The sequence below is a fragment of the Sminthopsis crassicaudata genome, chromosome 2 (genome assembly GCF_048593235.1).
Source record: "Sminthopsis crassicaudata isolate SCR6 chromosome 2, ASM4859323v1, whole genome shotgun sequence".
NCBI lineage: Eukaryota > Metazoa > Chordata > Mammalia > Dasyuromorphia > Dasyuridae > Sminthopsis > Sminthopsis crassicaudata.
This window is the reverse complement of record NC_133618.1, coordinates 674,080,141-674,107,758: the sequence shown is the minus strand read 5'-3', so window position 1 is coordinate 674,107,758 and position 27,618 is coordinate 674,080,141. Positions and strand designations below refer to the sequence as shown.

The window sequence follows — 27,618 nt, the reverse complement described above, 5'->3', positions numbered from 1 at the left end:
AGCTGGAGATTGCTTGAGGGAAGTCAAGATGGAAAAGGAAGCCTTGAATGCCAGTTGATATTAAAAGAAGAGTTAATTTTGAGTCTCTGTCTCCTCCCACCAGATGGGCAGGCGGGTCCCTTCCTGGCTCCCTTGTAAGCTCGTCCCTCTAACTTTTCCAAGGGTAGAAGTCCCCAAGAGGGACCTCTGACAACTCCAGGGACATAGATTCAGATCCACCCCCTCAGCCTAGCCAGCCCTATCCCACATGGTGCAACTGAGGGAACCGATCCCCAGAGAGGGAGCGGATGGTTCTGATTGTCCTGGAGTCCTGAGCCAGAACGGTCTTTAGAGACGATCTCGCCCAAGCCTCTCGTTGCACAGGTGACTTCAACAACCAGTCACTAGGACAGTTAGCAGGGACGGATTACTTGGACACCTCTTCCCTTTACGGCTTCTTGGGGTGGGGTTGTTGTCCTGTGGCGGCCCTGGCAGATAGCTAACTTTCTGCCTTCCCCATTCCTTTGCCTCTCTCTCCTTGTCAAAAGGGAATCCGAAAGGTCTTCGTGGTTTATATGGAATAGTGAAGGTAGAGAGAAGCTTGAGCCCATCCCCCTTTTTCATTCTCTGCCTTGGTTGGTCAGGATGCTGATCCCCTTCCACTATCCTCCCTCTAGAGCAAAGGGATAATAAATGAACGTATTTGAATAAAGTGCTTTTGAGTTGCTGTCTTTTCTAAAATAGTATTTTATTTTCCCCCCAGTTGTGTTGCCTTTTCTTTTAGTAAATTATTTATTTTTATTTTATTTTATTTTTTGCTGAGGCAATCACCCAGTGTCACACAGCTAGGAAGTGTTAAGTGTCTGAGGTCAGATTTGAACTCAGGTCCTCCTGACTTTAGGCTGGTACTCTATCCACTGCACCACCTCCCTGCCTCTAGTAAATTATTTATTTATTTATTTGTTTGTTTGTTTATTTATTTTCTGAGGCTGGGGTTAAGTGACTTGCCCAGGGTCACACAGCTAGGAGGTGTTAAGTGTCTGAGACCAGATTTGAACTCAGGTCCTCCTGAATTCAAGGCTGGTGCTCTATCCACTGCACCACCTCGCTGCCCCAGTAAATTATTTTTTAATACACGTTGTTTTATGAATCATGTTGGAGATAATAAGGGGCTTAGAGCCAGGAAAACTTGAGTATGAATTCTGACTCAAACAATGATTAGTTGTGTGACCCTGGGCACACCTGTTTGCCTCAGTTTCTCAGTTTCCTCATCTGTCAATGGGGATAATAAAAGCACCTACCTCCTAGTATTAAGATAATAAATGCAAAGTGCTATAGAAATACTATATCATATATTTATACATACATATGTCTGCAAAAATAAATGCTAAAACTCTTTGGCCCGGCAGTGCCATTCTGGGTCTATATCCTAGGAAAATCAGAGCAAAAGGGGAAAACCATGGGAGAAATTAAAAAAAAAAAACAGAAAAAAGAAGTGAATAGAGCATGTGTTGATGTACATTCAGCCTCCTTAGATGTTTTTCTGGATGCAGAAGGCATTTTCTGTCCAAAGTCTATTGGGATTGCTTTGGATCACTGTGACACTGAGAAGAACCAAGCCTTTCCCAGTCGATAACCACACATTCTTGCTATTATTATGTATAGTGCATTCCCGGTCCTGTTCATTTCACTCAGCATCAGTTGATTTAAGTCTCTCCAGGCCTTTCTGTATTCCTCCTGCTGGTCCTTTCTTATAGAACAATAATATTCCATAACACTCATATACCATAATTTATTCAGTCCTTCTCCAACTGATGGGCATCCACTCAGTTTCCAGTTTCTAGCCACTATGAAAAGAGCTGCCACAAACATTTTGGCACATACAGGTCCCTTTCCCTTCTTTATGATTTCCTAGGATATAGACCCAGAATGGCACTGCCGGGCCAAAGAGTTTTAGCATTTATTTTTGCAGACATATGTATGTATATATATATGATATAGTATTTCTATAGCACTTTGCATTTATTATCTTAATACTAGGAGGTAGGTGCTTTTATTATCCCCATTGACAGATGAGGAAACTGAGAAACTGAGGCAAACAGGTGTGCCCAGGGTCACACAACTAATCATTGTTTGAGTCAGAATTCATACTCAGGTTTTCCTGGCTCTAAGCCCCTTATTATCTCCTTTATGGCATCTGGCTGTCTCATTGCTGGACAGACCAAACCTCTCCGGAAGCCAGGATGCCTGCGGGGAGCTGGCCTTTAAAGTTGTTCCCCACCCTACCACCATCATGTTTTTTCCTCTATTGATTTTAAGAGAAATAGGTAAACGGGAAGCAGACAAATGGCCATCGGTGTTTATTATTTAGTTTTAAATCATCCTATTTAATTGAAGTTTTGCCATGATCGAGTGTGGGGCTGCCTCCTTCGATCTCTGCTCCAGGTTTGGAGGAGTCACATGGAGGGTGTGAGAGCAGGGCCGAGGGTTGCTCCTGTCAGAAGCGGGAAGCCTCGAAACTACAAGTTCTGGCGAATTGACACAATTTTTTATTACCCGTGATATTCGGGCTTTCTTAGTGATACATCAGGAGGCACTGTGCTGTGGGGTGGAAAACCTCGCTTTTGATAATGAGGGAAACCTCGGCTTCAGCAAGAGGAACTTCAGATGTAGCCGCCAATTCCAGAGAAATCAGGATATTTTATTTATACTGTGAGTTCTCTCTCTCTCTCCCCTGCCCCCCAGCCCTGTCTCTTTGTCTCTCTGTCTGTCTCTTTGTCTCTTGCTGCGTTTTTCTCTTTCTCTGTCTCTGTTTCTCTCTGTGTGTCTCTTTCTCTCTCTCTTCTCCTTCCTCCTTCTCCTTTATCTTCTGTCTCTCCCTTTACTTCCCAACATCCCTTCCTTCTCTTCTTCCTCCCCCTTCTCTCTCTCCCTCTCCATCCGTTCCCTTTTCCTATCCACTCCCCTCTCCCTCCCTCCCTCCCTCCCTCCCTCCCTCTCTCTGTGGCTCTGTCTTCAGCAAACCAAATTATCTCTTGGTTTTATCCATTTAGAAACCAATTTGCTTCTTGCTTTATAGATCAAGTGACATTTAGCTAAGGTTTTTATGGCCCCCCTCCCCACCTCTGACATTTGTAACTGTTCCGCGCGCCTTTTGTGCGCCCTCTTGGCTCTGTAGAAGATGGCAGCGCCGCTCTATATAATCTGCGTAGCAGAAGCCCAGTGGATGGGCTGGAGAGGACTTGGGTAGATTTGCCAGATTTGGGGCAGAGCGGGCTCCCGAGGCGTCCGGTGCCCATCTCCACATCCCACTGTAAGCATCCGAGGGTGGACTTTGTACCCAGCAGCGCGCCAGAGCTGAGGGGGCTCCCAGAGGAAGTGAGCCGGAACGGGAGCCTTGCACTGCACCTAATTAACGCTGTTATGAAATAGGGGATGGTAACAGGAGCCCCCATTTTTCTCGGAGTTGAGAAGAGGCTCTGGGGTCTTGGAAGCATCTCTCAGAGTGTTTGGGGTAGAGAGGAGTAGAGTGGGGGAAGGGGACGAGGGCGAGGTAAAGCTGGAAAGCCAGCCTGGGGCCATGTTGGGAAGGACCTCGGCGGCGGCCAAGCTTGAGGAGTTTGGCACCGGGGAGCCCTGTGAGTTTGGGAGCAGAGAGCTGACATGGTTTGAGCAATTTTAACATGAGTGAGGCCCCGCTGTTCATGGTGGCCCGGAGGGGCAATAGGCCAGTGAAGACCCTACCAAGGGTGGTGGTAGTGGGGTATTGCATTTCCTTCTCCAGCTCATTTTCTAGATGAGGAAACTGAGGCAAACTGGGTTAAGTGACTTGTTCAGCTAGAAAGTGTCTGAAGCCAGATTTGAACTCAGGGAGATGAACTTTCTTGCCTCCAGGCCTGGCGCTCTGCACTGTGGCCCCCCCAGCTGACTAGCGGGTCCCTGAAAGCAGCTCTGGGTTGACCAGCACTCTCTTGGGCAGCCAACGCCTTTCAGCGGCTCCTGGTGTGTAATTATCCTCCTTCTGGGACTTCCCAAACTCAAGGAAAGCACCTGCCAGTGATTGAGATTGGGACGAGACGCACTTGACTGACAACACTGGGGCTGAAGCACTTTCCCTGATGTTTGCCGGGGGCTCCTAAGCTCGTTTGGTTTAGGAGTGTGAGCTGATGTGAGAGTGTGGATTTGAGTCTAATCTCAGACACTAATGAACTGTGTGACCCTGAGCCTGTCCCTTAACCCTGCTGGCCTCAGTTTCCTCATCTGTAACATGAGTTGGAGAAGGAAATGGCAACCCCCCACTCCAGTATCTCTGCCAAGAAATCCCTAAATGGAGTCACAGAGAGTCGGGCATGACTGAAATGACTGAACACAATGGGCAAACACTGGAAGAAGGAGAATCCCGTTCCTTTCTTGGAACCGCCCCCCCCATTCTGTCATTCTGCCCCTTACCTAGAGCACTGGAACAGGAAGGTCTGGTACAGTTCTTCCTGAAGGAACTTACCTCCTGCAGGGAGGGGATGCACAGTGTACATCAGGAAATCGTGCTGTATGAAGAAAGTTGTGCTGGGTCATTTTAGGACAGAGAGAACTCTCACCTGGGGGTCAGGGCAGCCTTCCTGGGGAGGCGGCCCATAGGCTGCTTTAAAGGAAGTCAGGGGTTCTCCAAGCTAGGAAAGGGAAGACTGAACATTTTTACAGCACTTATTGGGGCAAGGAGCTCCGCTAAGTGCTTACAAACAGTATTTCATTTGATCTTCACAACAACCCACAAAGCAGGGGCTATAATTCCTACTTTAGAATTGAAGAGACAGGGAAACAAAGGTGGAGTGATGCACGAGGTGAGGAAGCCTCTGATTCTGGATTTAAACTCTGCTCTTCCTAATTCGGGGCCCAGTGCTCTGGTAGCTGTAATCCCGCTGCTGGGGGATGAGGAGGGCGTTCGTTTTCGATGTGGGGGTGAGGTAACCCCCTGGTCAAAGCCCCCCAATGGAGTTACAGATAGGGGAGGCGGATGTGTGTGCGATGGGAGTGAGAAGAAGGAAGCCAGAAAGATGGATGAGAGGCAGAACAGCTCGAAAGGTCCAGGGAATGATTTCTATTTTATCTTAGAATTACGGTGAGCCACTGAAGATTTTTGTGTAGGGAGCGCCGTGGCCGCCTCCATGTAGCTTCTGAATAGCAGTTTGGTGGCTTGTTTGGTGAGGGTTAGAGGCGGGAGGCGGGAGGCATTTAGGGTTAGAGTCGGGAGGCAGGGCGACCCCAGCCCTTCCTGTATGTTTAGGAGAATATTTAACTCTCATAATATCTAACTGTTGGATTAAATACTACAACATTCAAATATTAGGGTATTTGCATATTAAAATAAACTCAAACCAAGTAAAGAAATTTCTCTTTCTACATTGCTTTAAGGTTCACAAAGGGTTTTCCTCCCACAACTGACTTGGAAATTCGAGTTTTGTCATTGTGTTTTCTAGACGAGGAAACGGGGTCAGAGAGCCTAAACAGCTCGTTCAAGGTTACCCAGCGAGGAAATATCAGCGGGTGTTTGAACCCTCATTTGTGGACTTCAAATACCCGGCTCTTTCCACTGTAGCCCACAGTTGCCTCCTCCTTCTCCTTTTGAGTTTTTCTGTCGAGATTTCGTCTCCTGCTTTGGAAGAATGAATGAGACGAATGTTGAAACACAACCTTAAAGATGACTTTGGCACGATATCTTTGGGCGGGTGGACAGCAGGCTGCCGGGGTTTTGATCCTTCTGTAGACAGATGGCTCTTGTTACAAATACCATTGCTTTAAAAAAAAAAAAAAGGCATTGCAACTGCTACCCAAGGTCAAAGGTTCCTCTACAGATCTTTCAGGCCCCCTTTGAAAGCGCCATCCCTCCTGACACCTTCCATTTGGATTTCTGTGTGGTGTGGGTTTGAGAGGTGACTGGGGACTTGACTTGTTCTTAATTTCTCGGATCCCAGTGGGTCTCGCCATCTTTTTTTATCATTTTCTATTGGCTTGTGACAACATTCCCTCTGTGCTCCACTAATCCCTTCACTAAATACACCAAATTGTAGAGTAAGAAGGATGACCCCAATTTTGACAGGGTTATGATATGGCGGATGAGAGGGATGCTATATTTCAGCAAGGTATTTGTTCAAGTCTCCCATGATGCCCTTGTGGACAAGATCGAAAGGTGTTTCAGTAATGGTCGGGAAGATCCAAACAACAGCCTCGTTGGCAGGATTTCTCTGTAGGGGAGCGTCTCTAGAATCCCCCTTTGACCGTCTTCTTTCCAATAATCTCATCAGGGACTTGGATGAAAACATGGATATTGCGCTGCTTAAATTTTCAGATAACCCTTAGCTTCTTGATGTATTGGAAGACAGAACTGCGAGCTACAAATATATATCAGCACATTAGATAGAATGAGGGAATCACAAAACCAACTGTAAAAACACAGGGATGTGGGGGTGCGATGCTTTCTGTAAAATGGGATTTTTATGGGACTGCAAGTTCAGTGTGAGGCAGGCCGCAGTGTGCACGGCAGCCCAAAGTGTGAATATCTTTTGTGAATAAAGCGTAGAGACGGGAACGTCTGTACTTGGGTCCTGGTGTGCCCCGGGTTTGAGGGAGGCTGCTGTGGAGGACGACCCGGATGGAGAGGGCACCCAAACTGCACAAGAGCTGGTCGGAGGAACCGTTGCCTGAGCAAGCCAAGGTTCAGGGGAAATCCAATCTCAGCCTTTAAGTAGTTGAAGGGCTCCCCCATGGGAGGGGGATTATATTTCTTTTGCTTGGCTCCAGGGAGCAGCAGATGGGCTGGAATTCGAAGAGGGAAAAGATGACTGCTCCGTGTAAGGAAAGACTTCTTAACAAAGAGGACCTTCCGAAAGGGCGGGGGGTTGTCTGCAGCCTCCCTGGAGGTCTTGCAGTCGAGGCTGGACGCTTCTTGTCCCCGACATACTGGAGGGGATTCCTGTTTAGACACAGGTTCTTTCCCGGCGTGGGAGTCTGCGACTCCGTGAGTAACAGGTGAGCTTCCTGGGTGTGCGCTGAGCAGACGGGCTGCCAGACTGAACCAAGTACTTCTTGTTAGAGCTTCGAGGTGGGGCTGCTCTGTTGGGTGGGGCAGGCAGAGTCATCTTGGGTTCCTGCCAGCTGAAGGCTGGGTTATTGCAATTTCCTTTAATTGTCATTCTAAATATGCTTTGTGCTCTCACAGAGATCTTGGGAAGTCACTTTCCTTCTCGTGGGCCTCTGTTTTCCCAATTCAAGCGAAGGGGTTAGAATTTTCTGCCTCGTTCTGCCTTGGAGGCCACGTCCCCGACCTCTGATAGAGGGGAAGCCCTTTGAGAGCAGGAACGCTTTCATTTTGTCTGTGTATCTCTGGCTGGGCTGTTAGAGACACTTAATAAACCCTTGTTTTGACGGATGGATTCGACTGAATGATCGATTTTGATCGGTTGATTCAGTTCATTCAGCAAACATTTATTAGGCACTAACTGTATGCCAGGCACTGGGCTGGGAATACAAAAAGGGGCAGAACCAGGCCCTGCCCTCGAGGAGCTTCCCATCTGCTAGTCTCCTGTCTTCCTTGTCATAGAATTCTGGAAGAGACCCTTAAAGGTCACAGACTTTTCATTTAAGAGATGAGGAAGCTGAACCACAACGAGGTCATAGGAATAGAATGGAAAAGCACCTATTAAGCGCTTGTTCGGGTGCCAAGCACGGGGGATACCAAGAGAAGGCTCCCAAGCAGCTTCTCTTCCAATTCCATCCCATCTGGGAGATTCAGCTACAGGGCAGAGAGCAGCAGGGCTCAGGGGAAAGCCTGGCCGCTTTGCTTTGCAGCTAGTTGCTTCTTGCTCACTGAAAAGGTCGGGAGCCTTGCAGCTCTCTCCCGAGCTTATTTGGGGAGTTAGCCAGCCTGGAGATGGCGCTGGTGCAGGTGTCTTTACTTGAGGACGCTGTAAGTTTCTTTGAGGACACGCTTGATCCTGGTCAGTCCTCGTGCCCTGGATGGGCCCTGGGCTCTGGGATCGCAGGGAAACTCCGTGAAGCACGTTGGGAGTCAGCAGAGCCAAGGAGATGGGCGCCCTCAGCCTGGAGGTCCAGGCGCCAGTTTAGATGGAGAAGGTAAAATGAGTTAATCGTCTGTGAGGAGTATCTCTGTTCGAGGTGTGTCCGTGTCAAAATTGCCATCGGAAAGCGTCTGGCGGGGGCGGGGTCCCATCAGCCCCCTGGTGACTGAGGGAGTGCAGGAAGTCCATCTGGAGGCACGATGTCGTGCCCTGGGCCGCACAAGCAAGCTTTGGCAGTGGCACCATGATGCTTGGGGTTGGCAGGATAAACATGAAGGAGCCTCATCCACCCTTTACTTAAAGCACTCAGCAGTCCATGAGGGAATGAAATGATGAGTCAGGGCACCCGGGTTCTAGAAAAAAACACAGAAACCTGAGTTTAAATTCCAGTTCTTCTGGCAGAAAGGAAGGAGAAATAAATTTATTGATATCTAGCTTGTTGCAGGCACCATGCTAAGCACTTTACACATATCTGTTTTGGGGCTCCCTGTACCAGGTTCCTTTACTGTTAATTGTCACCGTCCCGCTGGTGCCCGGCAAGACCTTCTCGTCTGACAAGGGCAGAAACAGAGACTGAAATCTCAGGACGGTGGGCGGCATGGCGTCTCTGTAGGCTCGAGCTCTGGACCAGCCGGTTAGTGGGGGTGAGGCTTGGCCCAATCAGCTCCATCCCATCGGGCTCTCGGGATGGTTTTGTGTGTGTGACCCGGGAGCCACATTTGTCCGTGCCATCCCCGGGGGCTGGCACACGGTTCCTGAAAGGAATGGGATTAAGGGTGGCAGTGGGCGAAAAAGCCTGGCTGTGTGGCCCCTGGAAGCAAGCCTGGCTGGGGCAGGCTGGCAAGGCGAGCCCAGCTGGCGTGAAGGTCAGCCTGCCACAGGGCCTAGCTGTCCCGGGCCCTCTGGAGCAGGAGGCCCCCTGAGCAGAGCAGCAGGCTCGAGGACTACGGCTGCAAACCCAAGCACGGCCTCAGGTACCTAAACCTCAAGCTTGCGCAGTCTCACCATGACTGAGCCCCTTTCTGGGCTTCTGTGGGTCAGGAGATTCATCCCCTGTGGTAACTGCATCAGCTGGCTCCCCAGGCCTGGCGGGGCTGGGGCCTTCATGTGGGCCCCACTTGCCCCTTGGGCCCTAGCGCTCTGCCGCGCCTCGGAAGATCCACATCTCCTCCTGCAGCACTGACGGAGGAGGCTTTGTTCAGGGGAGCCTTTGGAGGAGCAGGAGCCAGAATCCTCTCCCCCTTTGACCATATCCCCGGATACCCCGCACCCTTAACAAACCGATCTTTGATACAAAGGACAGCACTAGATACAATCACATAATGGCAGGGTGGAGGACCGAGAAGGGGCTCTATATTTAGACGTAGACACATGTCCAGTTCCCAGTTGTGCCGGGGAACCAAATTGATAATTTGCTTCTCTGGGATGACCTGAGGCCTTCACCAGCTGGAGCTCGCTGGCTAATTGGGCTGTGAGTCAGAGGCCAGAGGAGTCTGGCCGGGTGCCAGCCACAAAGAGACGTGTGCATCTGAGTCACTGGGGCCAAGTGCGAGGAGAAACCACAGATACACTACCTCTCTCTTCTGTGCTGCTGAACTGCATGGGTGCCCGGCCCTGCTCTAGGATCCAGAGAAGTGCGTGTGTGTGTGTGTGTGTGTGTGTGTGAAAGAGACAGACAGACAGAGACAGAGAGACAGTGTGTGTGTGTGTGTGTGTGTGTGTGAGAGAGAGACAGACAGATAGACAGAGAGAGACAGACAGAGACAGAGAGACTGTGTGTGTGTGTGTGAGAGAGAGAGAGAGACTGTGTGTGTGTGTGTGTGTGAGAGAGAGAGAGAGACAGAGAGAGACAGAGAGAGAGAGAGACAGAGAGAGAGAGAGAGAGAGAGAGAGAGAGAGAGAGACAGAGAGAGAGAGAGAGAGAGAAAGATGAAAGAGAGACAGAGAGAGAGAGAGAGAGACAGAGACAGAGAGAGACAGAGAGAGACAGAGAGACAGAGAAAGAGAGAGAGAGAGAGAGAGACAGAGAGAGAGAGAGAGAGACAGAGAGACAGAGAGAGACAGAGAGAGAGAGAGACAGAGAGAGACAGAGAGAGACAGAGAGAGAGAGAGAGAGAGAGAGACAGAGAGACAGAGAGAGACAGAGAGAGAGAGAGAGAGAGAGAGACAGAGAGACAGAGAGAGACAGAGAGAGAGAGAGACAGAGAGAGACAGAGAGAGACAGAGAGAGACAGAGAGACAGAGAAAGAGAGAGAGAGAGAGAGAGACAGAGAGAGAGAGAGAGAGAGAGACAGAGAGACAGAGAGAGAGAGAGACAGAGAGAGACAGAGAGAGACAGAGAGACAGAGAGACAGAGAGAGAGAGAGAGAGAGAGAGAGAGAGAGAGAGAGAGAGAGAGAGAGAGAGAGAGAGAGAGAGACACGGAGACAGAGAGAGAGAGACGGAGAGAGGGAGAGAGGGAGAGAGGGAGAGAGAGAGAGAGAGACAGAGAGACAGAGAGAGACAGAGAGACAGAGAGAGAGACAGACAGAGAGACAGAGACAGAGAGACAGAGAGAGAGACAGAGAGAGAGAGAGAGGCAGAGAGAGAGAGAGAGAGAGAGAGAGAGAGAGAGAGGGAGAGAGGGAGAGACGGAGACAGAGAGAGAGAGAGAGAGACAGACAGACAGAGAGGCAGAGACAGACAGAGAGACAGTGTGTGTGTGTGTGAGAGAGAGAGACAGAGACAGAGAGACAGTGTGTGAGAGAGAGAGATCAGACTTTTGTCTGTTCCAGGCCCCAAGATGAGGCTCTTGGCTTTACAGATATTTTTTCTTTGTTCTTGGGGCTGGGACCCGTTTGGACCCATTTGGAAACCCCGGCAGTTTCGGAGGAGGAAGACACACTATCGTGCTGACTTCTGGCTCGCCATCTGCCGTGGCCCCATCAAGGCGGGCAGGTAGCCTTGGATTATCAGCAGGGCCGAAACCCTGGGGACTTGCTGCAATCCGTGTTTATTAAGTGTCTGCTTGAGAGCCAGGCACGTGCGATTCCCTCAGATCCCCCCCTTCCCTCGGTCGTTAGCTGTAGTTATTGGCGTGCCTTTTCTCGAGTGGTTCTCTTGGGGGCAGCCATGGGCAGGATGTGGGGCCAGAAGCCGCGGAGCAGCTGACCTAGGATGAGCTCATTCCTCGGTGCTGATAAGGGCCTCCCTGACTCTGCGGCGGGCTCGCTCAGGAGGAGCCCTTCGTGCCGCGGGGCCTGGCTGGAGCCTTCTGGAGAGGGAGGTCTGTGACTTACGGGGAATCACCAGGTGATACGGCGGATTGTGGGCCCCCAGAGTCTGTGTCACGTGGATGACATTTGATGAAGGCCACAAAGCCCTCCGTCCCCCCTTATCTCTCTGAGTCCATCCAGATTGCCGCTGCTTTCGTGACACTCTCCCTCTCGTCCCCTGCCGCCCCCTTTTCCATTTGCCTTCGATCCTTCCCGACCTCAGGGTCTTTCCCACTGAATCCCATCTTCCCGTCATGGAGCCCAGTATTTAAGCTTCAGTTTGGTGAGTGTCGGGCCAGTGAAAGCCTGAATTAATTTAAGAGTGACTGATCTCCTCGCTGCCCAGGGGACTCCCCACCCCCCCCCAGTCTTCTCCAGCTCCACAGTTCGAAGCCTTGATTCTTGGGCATTCAGCTTTCCTTTTAGTCTGACTCGCAGCCAGACATCGCCACAGGAAGAGCCAGCGGGCCTCTGTGGGCGAGCGGACGACTCTGTCCTGCAGTTGCCGTCCCCAGGGGCCAGGGCTGTCCTTCCAGGGAGCAAGGGCCTCGAATGTCACGGCTGCAGGTGTCGTCTGCAGTGATCTGTGAACCCAGGGATATAAATGGGAAATATCAGATTCCTCTGTTCAGCATACGACAAGTCCAACGCTCAAGTTCCAAAGCTGCCCCCCTCAAACGTGTCTCTCTGGGCTTTGTCTATTGGCCTGAGCTTCTTTTATGGGAACACACCAGACCTCAGCCCTGCACTGGGCACTGAGAAGTGTATGGGATTTATCTAGAGCCAGAGGACTAGGTTCAAATGCTGCTTCTGTCACTGTCTCTGACCCCTCCCCCGGCCCTGGATTTCTGAAACAAGGCTGCTGGAACAGGTGGCTTCTGAGACCCCTATGAGCCTGTTCATTTGTTCAGGGCATGTGGCTGGATGTGGAGTCAGGTGTGAAACCTGCCTCGGACCTTAGTAGCCATGTGACCCAGGGAAGCCTTAACTTCCTCATCTGGAAAATGGGGCTACCAATACTGCCAGCACTTTCTGGAAGATTGTTGTCCCCTAGCTCCAGTGGATCACATTTGCATTGGTCCTTCGCTGACCTTTGGCTCTGTGGAAAGGTCAGTTATTATCATTTGCTCTTATCCATCAGTCAGTCAGCAGGCATTTGTGGGTGCCTCCCTTATGCCAGGCGCTGTGCTAAGCAAAGAAGATGCTAATCCGAGAGTGAGCCAGTCCCGTCCTGCCTCCATCAGGAACCCGGCGGCTCCTGGGCAAGCGCTGGCAAAGAGAGACGCTGGGGCTCGGCTTTCGAGGGCGGCGAGCTGACTCTGTGGGAGCACGAGCCGGTCTGATTTAGTGATCCTGCCATGGGCAGACACTCTCTGGGTGGGGGTCAGCCACGGATCTGGGTGGGGGTCAGCCGGGGATCTGGGTGGGGGTCAGCCGGGGATCTGGGTGGGGGTCAGCCGGGGATTTGGGTGGCAGCTGCTGCTATCCAGCTTCAGATACTTCCCAGCTGGGTGAACCTGGGCAAGCTTGCCTCAGTTGTCTCATCTGTAAAGTGGGGATAATGATAGCTCTCCAGGTTGAGATAATTTTTGTAAAATACTGAGCCCAATGTCCAGCACATAGTAGGTGCTAGAAGAATGCTTTCTCCTTCCCCTTCCTATGAACGGGCCTATCTTATTAAATTCTGCTGCGCCCAGTCTGCAGGAAGGCTATGCCTGCCACTTATTCTCTTCAAACTCCAGGTCATTTTCCAGTCACCAGCTAGCATTTATTAAGCACCTACTGTATGTAGGCACTGTGCCAAGTGCTGCAAATACAAAGAAAGGAAAAAAAAAAAAGGTAAGGCGCTGCCAGCCTATTTGGGGAAAAAACCTGAAAGTACCTACCAGGGACAGACAGGACTTTCTGGGGGGAAGGGAGCGCTAGCAGCTGGTGGAGTAGGACTCTCCATGGAGAAATGACAGAGGCTGTCAACCCATACAGGCAGAGGGGCTCCCACGGTAACACAAGTCACGTCGGCGTCTTTCTGTCCTGGCGCACATTGTGCCGGACAGACGGCCTCCGGCGCCCTTCCCATCCTCCCACCCCGAGCTTCTGGGATCCTCCTGGCGCCGGGCTGGGATGAGACCCTGAACCTATTTGTATCTGCGTTCATCATCCGTTTTCAGGTGTGTTCTTCTCTGAGTAGGGGTTAGCTTATGGGATTATTAGCTTTATTTCCTGGGTAATGTCTCCGTGGAGTCTGGCTCACCGTCTCCTTGGGCACATGGCTAAGCACTGACCCCAGCTCCCTTCCCAAAGCTGGGGGCTGCCTGGCTCATCCCAGCTGGTTTTCCCAAACGGCGTCCCTAGGAGAAAAAAGCTCTAGCTGTGGAACACGGCACACGTTTTCACCGAACGTGAGCTCTGAAGGTAATGAAATGAGGCAGATTTTCTCCAGGGGACTGGACCCACTGTAATCTCCTTGGGTACATTGCTTCACTGGGGCTCAGTTTCCTCATCTGTAAAATGGGGATAAGCACATTTTCCCCACAGACCTTGGGCTACCAGGAGGTGACTGTATTGAAGGGCTGGTAAGGATCTGGAAAGGTTCTTCATGAAGCCCCCTCCCAGGGCCGGACAACAAAATGGAGCGCCCGAGATTCCTGTTAGGGCCCAAGGGTTCGGTCAAGAGCTGGGGAATTCCTGGTGTCGAGGGCTGGAAGAAACCTTAGAAATGAAGTAAGTTAAAGTTATCGAAAGGCAGAAAGTGGGTTTTCATGCTGGGCAACCCCTTTGACTGGCAGTCAGGGTTCATTCACAATGTTGGAGCGTCTTGCTGAGCCGATAATGCTGCCATTAGCATATGGCTGTTTTATGGACCCGTTTCCTCCTTCCACGTGATGTGGAAGGATTTCCGGGTTATCCAAGTCTTGGCCAGGGGAGCCCGAGCCGTGGGCCCTTTGACCTGGAGAGGCTTCCCATGCGCACTGGCGACGTGACCGAGCTGACCGTGGAGAGGTGCGTCATGGGACGGGAAGGGGAGAGCGGGCCGGGCGGGAGTTTGAAAGCGGTTTGAGACCCATCGCACTCTGCTGAAGTCTGCAGGCCAGTTATTGTCTCACGTTCCGCGGTGATGGTTCAGCAGGTGAGAGATCGGCAGAAGCAGAAACACCCAGTCACTCCCAGAGAACTCTCGGGTCAGCTCCTTTTCATTGATAAACAAGCTTTTGACAAACCATGCATGACGTTGGCAACGGTTTCGAGAAACAACACGGCCCGTCTCTGTGTCCCAGGACTCGGCGCCTCTCATGTCTCCGAAAAATGACATTTTCCTCCCCTTGCAATGCTGTTTGCTTAAAAACAACAAGGGCACTGGCTATTGTGGAAAAGGTCCCCGAGTCGTAAGTTGGCTCACCGGCTAATTTCTCTCTGTCCTTCCTTCTGTGTGAGTTAGAGAGAAAATGAGTCTAATGGGCCAGAGCATGACTGACCAATCTCCCACAAGTAAACTTGAACTCCTGACCCGGCCATGCTTTTGTGGGGCGTTGATGAGGTCAGGGGGTGACGCCTCCCTCCTTGCCATCGGAAAACGACTCACAGAGCACGTCCCGCTGCTGATTCACTTCAGACACATATAGATGAAGTAACCTCACCTTTGTGAGAGTGTGTGTGTGTGAGTGTGTGTGTGTGAGTGTGTGTGTATATGTGTGTGAGTGTGTGTGTATGTGTGTGTGTGTGTATATATGTGTATATGTGTATCAGTGTATGTATATATGTGAGTGTGTGTGTATGTGTGTCAGTGTGTGTATGTGTGTGTGTATGTGTGTCAGTGTGTATACATGTGAGTTTGTGTGTGTATATGTGTGTGTCTGTGTGTATACATGTGAGTGTGTGTGTGTGAGTGTGTGTATATGTGTGTATATGTGTGTCAGTGTGTGTGTCAGTGTGTGTGTATGTGTGTGTCAGTGTGTGTGTATATGTGTATGTGAGTGTGTGTGAGTATGTGTGTGTGTATATGTGAGTGTGTGTGTATATGTGTGTGTGTGTGTGTGTATATGTGTGTGTCAGTGTGTGTGTGTGTGCACGCTCTCTCAGAAGCTGGCTGCTGGTCTGTCCATCCCCGTTCCTCCAGCCTATAAGATTGTCAGCTCTCGGAGGCTGCCCAGTGACTCTGTCTCTTCCCAGACTTAGATCTCTTTTCTTTTTTTTTTTTTTTTGGAGGCTGGGGTTAAGTGACTTGCCCAGGGTCACACAGCCAGGAAGTGTTGTGTCTGAGACCAGATTTGAACTCGGGTCCTCCTGAATTCAAGGCTGGTGCTCCATCCACTGCGCCCCCTAGCTGCCCCCCAGACTTAGATCTCAATAAGCTCAGGGGAGTTAGAGCTGAAGGGACCATAGGGCGGCCTGGTCCGGTCTGCTCACCGCACAGTCCCGGGCATGGAGAGGGCCGTGGCCAAGGGCACGTAGGGCGGGGGAGCAGAGCTGAGCTTGGAATTCTCTGGTTGCCAGTGTCACCTGCTTAATGTGTCTCTTTGTCCCCGGGCTTCTCCAATGCTCTCTCTCTGTTCCAGTCAATCCCTCTGGTCCTTCAAAGCCTGACGCACAAAATACCCCTGCCAAGTTTCATCCCTAGCACTTCCCGCTGTTCCCCCACTTAAATTTCTTACATTTTATGCCTCACTCTGCACTTCCTCATTGCCCTTTGCATCATAGTTACTTGTTTATGTGTCTAATCTCTCTAAGATATGATCTCGTGTCAGGTTGTTCTTTGTATTGTCAGCATTGTGTACAGTGCCCTTTAAACAGCAGGTGCTTAATAATCACTTGATGAATCGGAATTGATGGACTGTGTGCCCCTTACAGACCATACAGAGGTCTGACTCAATCCTACCTGGGTGGTTCTTGTTTGAGGAGGACCAAATGACATCACGATGTCAGGGTCAAGGTACAGGGTATCTGCCTGCTTGGTCAGACCTATACGAGCTCAGGAAAATTCATCATAAATTTAAGTCTGATCTCAAGACACTTCCTAGCTGTGTGATCTTGGGCAAGTCACTTTATCCTATTTGCCTCAGTTTCCTCATCTGTAAAATGAGCTAGAGGAGGAAATGGCAAACCACTCCAGTATTTCTGCCAAGAAAACATCGAATGTGGGGGGTCACAAGGAGTTGGACCCAACAGAAAAGACCTAGAAAAATCCTAGAAGCCCAGGTTATCAGAGCTGGAAGGCACCAGACACTCATTTGCCCAGAAAAAGGAATGGGACTTGGCCACAATCACACAGCCTGTGTATGACAAGACTATAATGAGGATGATAGGGATGATAATAACTCAAATTTACATAACATTTGGTGGTTTTCACAGTGATATCCTTTCCAACAATCTGGAGCTCTGGTCAGCCCATCGTTTATAATTTACTTAGGGAATAAATCTCCATCAATAACCATTGACTAAATGCCCATTGGCTATCCAGATTGGGGCTCAGTTAAAGAAGAGAAGCCAATTTATGATGCCCCATTGAAAGTATTTAAAGAGCTGAGTGAATGCTGAACAAGGACGTGATCGGGAGAGAGTGGACTTGGGCAAGAAAGGCTTCCCGGAGGCGTTGCTCTGGAGTTTGCCATGTAGAGAGCGGTGCTGGGTGTGAGGAGAAGGCCGGATCCGTCCACGGCCCACTTAGAAAGAAAGGCGTCAGCCAAGATGGAAGGGGCAAGAAGAGGAAGCCGCCTTGTTCTCTCTTTCCCAGCACCTGGAACCAGCAAAGGGAAATTCTAGTTTAGATCTAACAAGGGACAGCTGGTTTCTGGGGTGGAAATGATGAAAACCTTGAGGGGAAAGTGACCATCCCCCCCCTAAAGTTTGTGACTTTAAAGAAAGGAAAGAGAGGAAGTGAGGGCAGAGTCTGATGTGAATTCTTGATTTGGGGGAGGAGGGTGCTCCATTATATTCAAATCCCAGCCTTTTTTCAGCCATTCCCCATTTGATGGTCCATCTCTTGGTTTCTGTTTTTTTCTGTGACAAAAAAAGTTTACTTGAGGCCTTTGCTTCTATTCTTGAACTCCATGGGGGTGTTTACCTGCGTGGCTAGGATGCTGAATGTGCATAATAACTTTGTCCAGATTGCTTTCTAGAGCATTTGGGCCGGTGGACAGTTCCACAGCAAGGTATCAGGTGATCTATTTCCATGGCCTCTCTAGCACTGGTCCTTTTTGTCCTTGGTCATCTTTGTCAGTGTGACACGTGTGGAGTAAAACCTTCACTTCTTTTCGTCTGCATTTTTCTTCTTGTTGATGATCGAAGGCATTCTTTGACATGATTTTTCATACTTTCCATTTGTTTGTGCCCTTGTCTCTTGGGAACTGGCTCTTCTTAGATATTTACCTCAGTTTCCCATAGATCTTAGATATCAAGTCTTTATCAGCAATAGGGGATGGGAAGGAAAGATTTCTTCTCTTTTTATTTTAGCTGAAGTGATTTTGTTTGTGCAAAATCTTTTTAATTTGATCTGTCAGGAATTGCCTTTTGTCTTTTATGATCACCAGGTGAGTCTTATAAGAGTCTAGAGTAGCCTCCAATCTGCATTGACAGAGGGTGTTTCCTCTCTGGGACTTCCCAATACAAATGAAATCATATGTCCATTTTGAAAACAAAACAATTCTTTGTTTAAAACAACAAAATGGTTTGTTTAATAATTCCCTCCCAGCTCTAGTTGTGAAAAACACCTCCTCCCATTGTCCTCTGATTTTTTTTTTTTTTTTTAAAGCTATGACCTTTTTATCTGGAGGTTGTATATCCATTTGGGAACTATTCTTGCGGATGATGTAAGATATTCCCCAACCTAATTTCTGTGAAACTTCCTATTTTCCAGGAGTTGTTGTTGAATGGGGAATCTTTGCTTACTTTGATTGCATCTAGAATTGACTTAGCCTAATTTTTTCTATGGATCACCTTTCCAGTACAAAATAGTTTGATAATGTATCATAAATAGTTTGACATCCAATAAGGGTAATCGCCCTCAATCCTACTTTTAAAAAAACAATTGTTTTAGAGACTAAATCTTTCCAGGCTGAAAGTATAGCAACTCCTCTTGGGCCTGATTCCAACACTAGTTTAATCTAAGTCACATTTTGGGCCAGCTCACCCATGTGGAGGCAGCCTATTGATCCTCAGCCTATTGATACTCAAACATCACAGCTCCCAAATTCAAGCTAGCCATCTACCTGAATCTTTCCCAAAGAGAGGCTATTGGAGTGAGCCATCATGTCTGGCTTTATCATTGCTTTTAAACATGATTTATTTTGCAATTCTTGTCTTTTTGTTCTTCAAGATGATTTTGTTATTATTTTGTTTAGGTTGATAAAATAAAGCCCTAGGAGTCTGGTGTGATAGCATTAACAATAGCATTTGTGTAGCGCTTAAAGGTTTGCAAAGTGCTTTACAAATATTATATCATTTTTATTCTTGTGACAACCCTGGGACTTAGGTTTTTATTTATATTATTATCCCGATTTTACTGAGACTGACAGAAATGAAATGACTTGACCAGATTCCCTTAATCAGCAAGTGTCTGAGGCCTGATTTCAACTCGGGTTTTTTTGACTCTAAATACCATGTTCTATCCTCTGAGCTACCTCCCTTCCTCCATTAATATTATGTTAAAGACATACAAAAATGGGAAACATAATCTACTTAATTAATATTACTGTTTTATTTATGTTAGTATAGTCAAATTTTGAACAATGAATATTTCCCCAATTTCATTATTGTTTTGTAGAGGTACCTAAGTAGCATAGTGGACATAACATTGGATGTTCAGGAAGATCCAAGTTCAAATCTTGTCTCATAGTTACCAGTTGTGTGACCTTGGATGAGTCACTTTATCTCAGTTCCTCACCTATATATTGAAGGTAATAACATGTTTGATATATGTCTTGGGAGGTTACTTCCCAGATATTTAGTACAATTTGAAGTTTTTTGAATGGAATGTATCTATCTTTGAGGGCAGAGATTGTCATTTGGCCCGTTTGGTGTCCCTAGCACTTAGCAGTACCTGGCAGTAGTAGGTGCTTAGTGAATGTTGATTGATTTTATATCTTTCTGCTATTTATTTGTTATTGGTGTGGGCTAATAGTTTTTTCTTGGTTTATTTGATATCTTGCTACTTGAATGAAGTTATTGTTTTAAGTAATTTTTTACCCCACTGAATATTTGGGATTCTCTAAGTAAATCGTTATATTATCTCCATATGGAAATTATTTTGCCACCTCCTCTTTGCCTGTCCTTATTCTGAGCAATTTTGTTCATGAATGTACTTTATAGGTCTAGTTGGGTTTTTCATGGTTGGATTTTATGGATCTAGTTGGGTTTTTCATGATTGGATTTTATGGATCCAGTTGGGTTTTTCATGGTTGGATTTTATGGATCCAGTTTAGTTTTTCATGGTTGGATTTTATGGATCCAGTTGGGTTTTTCATGATTGGATTTTATGGATCCAGTTGGGTTTTTCATGGTTGGATTTTATGGATCCAGTTGGGTTTTTCATGGTTGGATTTTATGGATCCAGTTGGGTTTTTCATGGTTGGATTTTATGGATCCAGTTGGGTTTTTCATGATTGGATTTTATGGATCCAGTTGGGTTTTTCATGGTTGGATTTTATGGATCCAGTTTGGTTTTTCATGATTGGATTTTATGGATCCAGTTGGGTTTTTCATGGTTGGATTTTATGGATCCAGTTTGGTTTTTCATGGTTGGATTTTATGGATCCAGTTGGGTTTTTCATGGTTGGATTTTATGGATCCAGTTGGGTTTTTCATGGTTGGATTTTATGGATCCAGTTGGGTTTTTCATGGTTGGATTTTATGGATCCAGTTGGGTTTTTCATGGTTGGATTTTATGGATCCAGTTTGGTTTTTCATGGTTGGATTTTATGGATCCAGTTGGGTTTTTCATGGTTGGATTTTATGGATCCAGTTGGGTTTTTCATGGTTGGATTTTATGGATCCAGTTTAGTTTTTCATGGTTGGATTTTATGGATCCAGTTTGGTTTTTCATGGTTGGATTTTATGGATCCAGTTGGGTTTTTCATGGTTGGATTTTATGGATCCAGTTGGGTTTTTCATGGTTGGATTTTATGGATCCAGTTGGGTTTTTCATGGTTGGATTTTATGGATCCAGTTGGGTTTTTCATGGTTGGATTTTATGGATCCAGTTGGGTTTTTCATGGTTGGATTTTATGGATCCAGTTGGGTTTTTCATGGTTGGATTTTATGGATCCAGTTTAGTTTTTCATGGTTGGATTTTATGGATCCAGTTGGGTTTTTCATGATTGGATTTCATGGATCCAGTTGGGTTATAAAAATGATTTCCCTAGTCTTTCATACTATGGGAAACCTCTTTAGGATCCTTGGTAAAGAGATGGCAGGGGCTTTGGGGTTTGCTGAATTTGGCCTTCCCATCACAGATGAGGAAAATGACACACAGTAGGACTTGTCCACAGTCACACAGTGTGTCTATCACCACCAGGATTCAGAACTGGGAGCTGATTTTGGATCATGCTCTTCCCATTGAATATTCGTGAACGTCCCATATTTTAAACTTTATGCCATCTCTCTAGTAAGTATCCATCTCATTCAGAAACATCCTAGTTCTTGACAAAGCCCGTTGGTGCAGCTTAAAGGCCTGCGTTGTAGGGATGACAGAAGCTGCCCCTATTTATGGACAAGACAAGTTATTTATGGACATTTATGGGCAAGACATGAATGTTTCTGCCTCCGCTGGCTGGGCCTCCAATCCCTGCCCCCTGTCATATGTTGTAGTTGCCTCCATCACAGCATCTGGTAGAAAGCTGCCTTGTGAGCCCTGGGCTAACTGCGGGCGTCTGCGGTCTCCACGGGCAACGGTGCCCTGGCGGGCCCAGCCCCATGCAAGGTCCATGTGATGTTTGTGAGCTGTTTGCAGTGTGCTGCTTGTCCAAGTCACTGGTGTTTAAAAATACCCAGAGATTGAAAATCCATTGCCAGAGGTGCGCCATTCCCTCTGCCTCTGCCCCTGGACAGCTCAGACCCTCAGGAACCTGTCTCTTGTTCAGGGTCGGGTGTGCGGTTTTGGGGTTCGGCCCCTGGATGGCAGAGACTGAAGACAAGACGAGTGGTCCGTCTGGGTCTTCAGAGGGCCCGAGTGGCCCCATGAGCCTCTTTCTGAGCTCCTCAGCAGGAGGAAGACCTGCAGGACAGGGGGAGGGCTGCCTGGAAGGAGACTGAGCTCTCAGTATGTATATGTACACTATACATCTAAACACACACAGTGTATGTATGTACACATATACACATGCGTGTGCACATAGATCTACGCACATACATTCACACACACACACACACACACGGCACATGGGCCCTGCCCGAGATTCAGCCCTGACCTGGCCGTCGCCCAATAACAGGAGCGGTCTCTCCCCCCAGCCCCCTGTTTGGGGGGGTCGGGAGGCATTCAGCTCCGGGGCGTGTGGCTCACGGGAAGGCCGTCCGGCGCGGGCTGGTGGAGGAGAGGAAGGAGGCGGCCGCCGTGCTGCCTGATGCTGCCCAGGTGGGACGGCCAGGAAGCCCGGACTGGGTGGGGAAGCACACGTTCCCGCCCAAAGGCCCGAGAGGTCGCCTGGCCCGGCTGAGCCCTGGCTGGGTCCGGCACATGGTCTCTGGCTGCATCCGGGCAGCACCTCAGGGGCCCGAGCGTCAATGGGCCGTTGTTGCAGAAAGCTCAGCGCGGTCAGAGCCAGCCGGGCTTGGCGAGTTTGGTTCTAGGAGAAGAAAGCCAAATGGCGTCCGGCTGGAGGGAGCAGTGGTGGGAAGGCAGGACCGCCCCCGCCCCCATCCGTCTGTCCTTGCCCGTGGTAGGGCCCAGCACGGGGAGTCGCCCTCGGGACAAGACCCGCTGGGAAGCGGGCACCGAGTGCCGGGGCTCGGCCCCATCTTGGAGAACACCCTCAGGGGGTTGGCTCCGTCCAGGCCGAACGTGGAGGCCCGCTCTGAGCGGGCGACTGCGGGAGGAAGCCAGAGTCTGGATTTGGGTAGATGGTCCCAATCCGCTCACGGATGGGACTTGCCATTGTGGAGCTGGGACAGTGGGATTCTGCTGCCCCCGGCGACCCCTCTGCGGCCTCTTCCTGGCCTTGGGCACAAGCTGCGGGCCGAGGCTCCAAGACGTCGCCAGCCTGTGGGCAGGGCCCGGGTGGGATCCCGGTGAGGAGCACGGTGCTCAGCCGGGCCCTTTCTTGCTTTTGTCGTTCCAGGGCACTGAGCACTCCGGGCCGCCTCGAGGGCCGGCTGCCGATGGAGAGCGGGTCGGGCTGACCCCGCTGGCCCAGAAGATGCCCTGGCGCTAGAAGGCTGGCCCGCCCTGGGATGGCTCCCGGCCTGACTCCCTGGCCATGGCGATGATCCTGACCCGGCCCCTCGAAAACCAAGGCGCTGCCGACTCCATAACATGCACGACGTTACACCCTGAGCTGGTAAGAGTCTGGGGAAGGGGCGGGCGGCGCGGCTCGGGGGGCGCTCCACCTCGGCCCAAGCTCGGGTAACCGTGGCTGTAAACAGCGGGCCAGAGGCGGAGTCGTTTGGCCTGGAGGAGGCCCCGAAGCCCGCGGGAGGCTGCGGCCGCAGGATGGAGACGGGCGTCCCAGGTGTCTCAGTGCCCCGGGATGATGGATATGGGGGGGGTGCCGGCTGGTGGGGGCAGGGGCAGGGCCCCCAGCAGGTCTCCAGAGGGTGGAGGCTGCCCTTCACAGACCCCAGATCTAAGGCTGGAGAGCCCTTGAGGCTCCCGTGCCCAACCCCGCCATTTCACAGATGAGGAAACTGAGACCCCGAGAGGTGACTCTCCCACCCCTTTGGTGGGCTCGCACTCCCCCCACTGGGCCGCCCCATCCCATCTGTGTTCTCTGGATCCCCACGTGGGGCGCGGGGGCAGGAGCACGACCAAAAGGAAAGAGAGGAGACTCGAATCGGAGGCTCCCCCCCCCCCCCCGGTTCTCCTGCTCTTGGCTTTGCTTTCCGAGGCTGCCCTTTAAGGGGCTGCTTTTCTCGGGAGGCTTTTCCTTCTCAGGGCGAAACCGAAAGGGCCTTTCTGAAATCTGGAAAGCGGGCTGGGTGGGTCAGAGGACTGGGTTTGGATTCCACCTCTGGCCCTTGTGAGAGCCTGTGCCTCGGTTTCCCATCTGTAAACCAGCAGCAGCTGACCCCTGCGGCGCGGTCCTGAGCAAGTTGCTCTTGTGTCCAGTGACCTTGCTGGGAGGCATTTCCTGAGCCCCCGGGGAGCGCCCCCCCCCGGACCCCCAGGGAGGGCCAGGGTCCAGGATGAGAGGCAGCTTCTGTGGCATCAGGGCCCGGCTTTTCAGTGGCCCATGTGCCCACCGTGCCTCAGACCTGATTCTGGGGCCGGACAGGAGGGAAGCTGGAGGGGGCACCCCGGGGGCGCCGGCCCCTGCTGGGGGGGAGGCAGGAGCGCTTTCTTGTCAGCTCAGAGGAGGAATTTCAGGAAAAGGGACCCCCCAAAGTGAGGCAGAAGTAGGGGACAGTGGGCGGAGGCGGAGCTCTCTGTCCCCGGGAGTGAAATGCCGCTGTCTTCCTTTATCCCGGCCCCATCCTCCCTCTCCGTGAGGAGGAGGAGGAGGATCAGCCCTTCTGGGACCTATCTGGGCAGCTTATCAGCTCCTTCCAGCTCGTACCACCCCAAGGTTGGACTTTGGGCCTCGGCCCTCCAGCTTCTGGGCCCACCCCTCCTCCTCCTCCTCCTCCTCCTCCTCTTCCTCCTCCTCCTCCTCTTCCTCCTCTTCCTCCTTTTCCTCCTCCTCCTCCTCCTCTTCCTCCTCTTCCTCCTCTTCCTCCTCCTCCTCCTCCTCGTCCTCCTCCTCCTCCTCCTCCAGACCACACAGAGAAGGCAAACAGCTGCAGCCCAGGCTGGAGGTGCCCAGAGGTGCAGGAAGTCCATGGGGGCGGGCGTGGTAACCTTATCCTGCTTAGAAATGCCATGGAGATAACCAGGATGGGGGAAAGTCATTCTCCTCTCCCCAGAACCCCCGGCCCACACCCCCAGCTCGGACCCAGGCCTGTGAGGCCGCCCCGGAGCCCGGCCTGCCAGAGGACGCGGGAGGACGGTTATGGCCCTCTGCCTGGCACAGCCCTCGGGGGGACTTCGGGGCCAAGTCCCCGGGCTTGTAAAGATCCTGCTTGATGGAGGGGGAGGGACTTCACCTGCGGGTCCAGTCTGGCTCTTTGTCCCAGGACTTGCCTTTTACTCTCGGTCCTTTGAGCGGCCCTTGGATGACGCTTCTTTGACTTCCTTCCTCACCCGAGGAACGGCAGCCTGGGCGATGGCCGCTGTGACCCTGATGTCCCCCAGGTCTTGGTGCTCGGGGCCCGAGCCTGAAGCTGAGCCAGCCTCTCCCTCGCCCGGCCCGGGCCCCGCCCTGCCCGGCTCCTCTCCCGCTTCCGAGGGACCTTTCTTCCAAGCGTTCTCCCCTGAACGGCTGCAGCTGGAAGGCAGCCCAGACGTTTGACCTTGGAGGGCTTGCTTCCCGCCATCTTTCTGCCGCCCACGCCAAGTTCAAGGCCTCTTCTCTCATTTCCATAGTGACCGCCTTCCTTGCCTCTCCCAGGCTTCCATCTGGTGACAGGCTAGCTGAGGTCCCAGGCTTGGGAGCTGAGGAGCCGCTCCCCTGGGCCAGACCCTCCTGGGCCGGGCTCCCACCACCACTCCCTTTCCCAGAATCCAGCAGTTCTTTTGCATCTGTCTCACTTGTCTTCCCACCACCTCCACTTGACCATCGTCTTCCCCTGGAGTCTGATGGAGACAGCCTGGTGTTCTTAGCTCCTGGGCCTGGGGATGGCCCATCTACCAAGCTGACTTCCAGCTCCGTGGAAGGGGCCCGCCCTCCTCACTGTCGCCACCAATAACCTCTGACCAGTTGCCACCTCCAGGCAGATTGGCACAGGGGCTGCCCCGGGCCGCCAGTCCTGTGCCCAGCTCAGCCCTTACGAGCTTTATCTGGGGAAGCAGCTCCTGGGGAGCAGGGGCCAGCCATCCTCCCAACTGCCATCCCTGCCACCCAAGGGCACACAGGGCTGCTGGGTGGAAAGAATGGGGGGCTTTAAGCAAGAGACAGGAGGCCGCTTCTCCCAGGCAGTCAGACCGCTTCCATCCTCTTGACCCTGATGGAGATAGCCCACAACGCCAATGGAGATAGCCCACCACCCTGATGGAGATAGCCCACTACCCTGATGGAGATAGCCCACTACCCTGATGGAGATAGCCCACCACCCTGATGGAGATAGCCCACCACCCTGATGGAGATAGCCCACCACCCTGATGGAGATAGCCCACCACCCTGATGGAGATAGCCCACTACCCTGATGGAGATAGCCCACCACCCTGATGGAGATAGCCCACCACCCTGATGGAGATAGCCCACCACCCTGATGGAGATAGCCCACCACCGTGATGGAGATAGCCCACCACCCTGATGGAGATAGCCCACCACCCTGATGGAGATAGCCCACCACCCTGATGGAGATAGCCCACCACCCTGATGGACATAGCCCACCACCCTGATGGAGATAGCCCACCACCCTGATGGAGATAGCCCACCACCGTGATGGAGATAGCCCACCATACTGATGGAGATAGCCCACCACCCTGATGGAGATAGCCCACTACCCTGATGGAGATAGCCCACCACCCTGATGGAGATAGCCCACTACCCTGATGGAGATAGCCCACCACCCTGATGGAGATAGCCCACTACCCTGATGGAGATAGCCCACCACCCTGATGGAGATAGCCCACTACCCTGATGGAGATAGCCCACCACCCTGATGGAGATAGCCCACCACCCTGATGGAGATAGCCCACCACCCTGATGGAGATAGCCCACCACCCTGATGGAGATAGCCCACCACCTTGATGGAGATAGCCCACTACCCTGATGGAGATAGCCCACCACCGTGATGGAGATAGCCCACCACCCTGATGGAGATAGCCCACCACCTTGATGGAGATAGCCCATGACTCCAATGGAGATAGCCCACCACCCTGATGGAGATAGCCCACCACCCTGATGGAGATAGCCCACTACCCTGATGGAGATAGCCCACTACCCTGATGGAGATAGCCCACCACCCTGATGGAGATAGCCCACCACCCTGATGGAGATAGCCCACTACCCTGATGGAGATAGCCCACTACCCTGATGGAGATAGCCCACCACCCTGATGGAGAGAGCCCACCACCCTGATGGAGATAGCCCACCACCCTGATGGAGATAGCCCACCACCGTGATGGAGATAGCCCCCCACTTTGAGTCTGTGCACCTTGGGAACAAATGGCAGCCAGGCTTCCTTCCTAGCGTGTGGGACTGTTGCCCTGTGCAGCTCCTGCAGCCACGGCCGTCGAAGAAGGCTCAGGAAGCCAAGGTCTCATTGAGCCTCTGGCCCTGTCACGGCACAACATCCAGAAGCCGCGGGATTTGTATAGGTGGAGATGCCGTGAAAGGGGTCTGCTTTGGAGCCTTCCTGTGGAGAACCCCCCCCCCAGTTGGAATGGCTGCTCCTCGAGGGCAAGGGCCAAGAGACTTCCAACTGGCACCCGCCCCCCAAGTGTAAGGAAGTGCTGTGCACCTGGGAAGCCCTTAATAAATGCTTCCCTCGAGTTTACAGCAGGGAACACGTTTCAGAGATTTTCACATTTATTATTTGCTTTATTCGTCAGCCTCCTAACAGCCAGAGCTGAGCACAAGCTGGGGGGGGGTGTTCTTGAGGGAGCGGGTTTCCTGCCCCTGGAGGCTTTCGGGCCCAGAGAGGCTGGATGACCCTAGTCCGGCACACTGGAGAAGGCGCATTGGTGCTGGGCTAGAGCAGGCCGCCTGCCACTGAGGCCCGGGTGGTAGGGGACACTCTGTGAGCCAAAGCCCCGGGCAGAGAGGTGGGGAAGGTGGGCTCAGCGGAGCCCACCGCACTGGCTCCCAGAAGGGTCCAAAGGACTCAACCCCGGCCCAAGAGAGCGGCCTTTTCAGGATCCTGCGCAGGACCCTGCCTTTCCTGAGCTGGCGGGGAGCCCTCCCCCTCTCCCTCCATCCATTCCTCCCCCCAATCTGTTCCCTGTCCCCCAGGAAGACTTCTCCTAAACCCAGCCCTGAGCTCCAGCCCCTTTCCGGCTTGCAGCTACTTCTCCCCCGCCCCCGTTCTGGGTCCTCCTTCTGCTTTCCGGTGCCATGAATTCATTACTCTCCCTTCCTCATGTTGCCGTCTGTCGCCCCGAAAATGTGCGACTCTCGTCTTCTCCCTTT

At 51.4% G+C, this 27,618-nt stretch overlaps 1 protein-coding gene across 5 annotated transcripts in view; it reads left to right on the top strand.

Moving 5' to 3' along the window:
- The window catches only part of FAM53B (family with sequence similarity 53 member B), an 87,031-nt gene that overhangs the window by 22,674 nt on the left and 36,739 nt on the right, over positions 1-27,618 (top strand). For all 5 annotated transcript variants that reach the window (XM_074297118.1, XM_074297120.1, XM_074297117.1 and 2 more), the window contains exon 2: positions 22,570-22,788. In XM_074297118.1, the coding sequence (XP_074153219.1) occupies positions 22,708-22,788 (81 nt within the window). In that variant the 5' untranslated portion in view covers positions 22,570-22,707. The remainder of the gene's footprint in view (positions 1-22,569; positions 22,789-27,618) is intronic.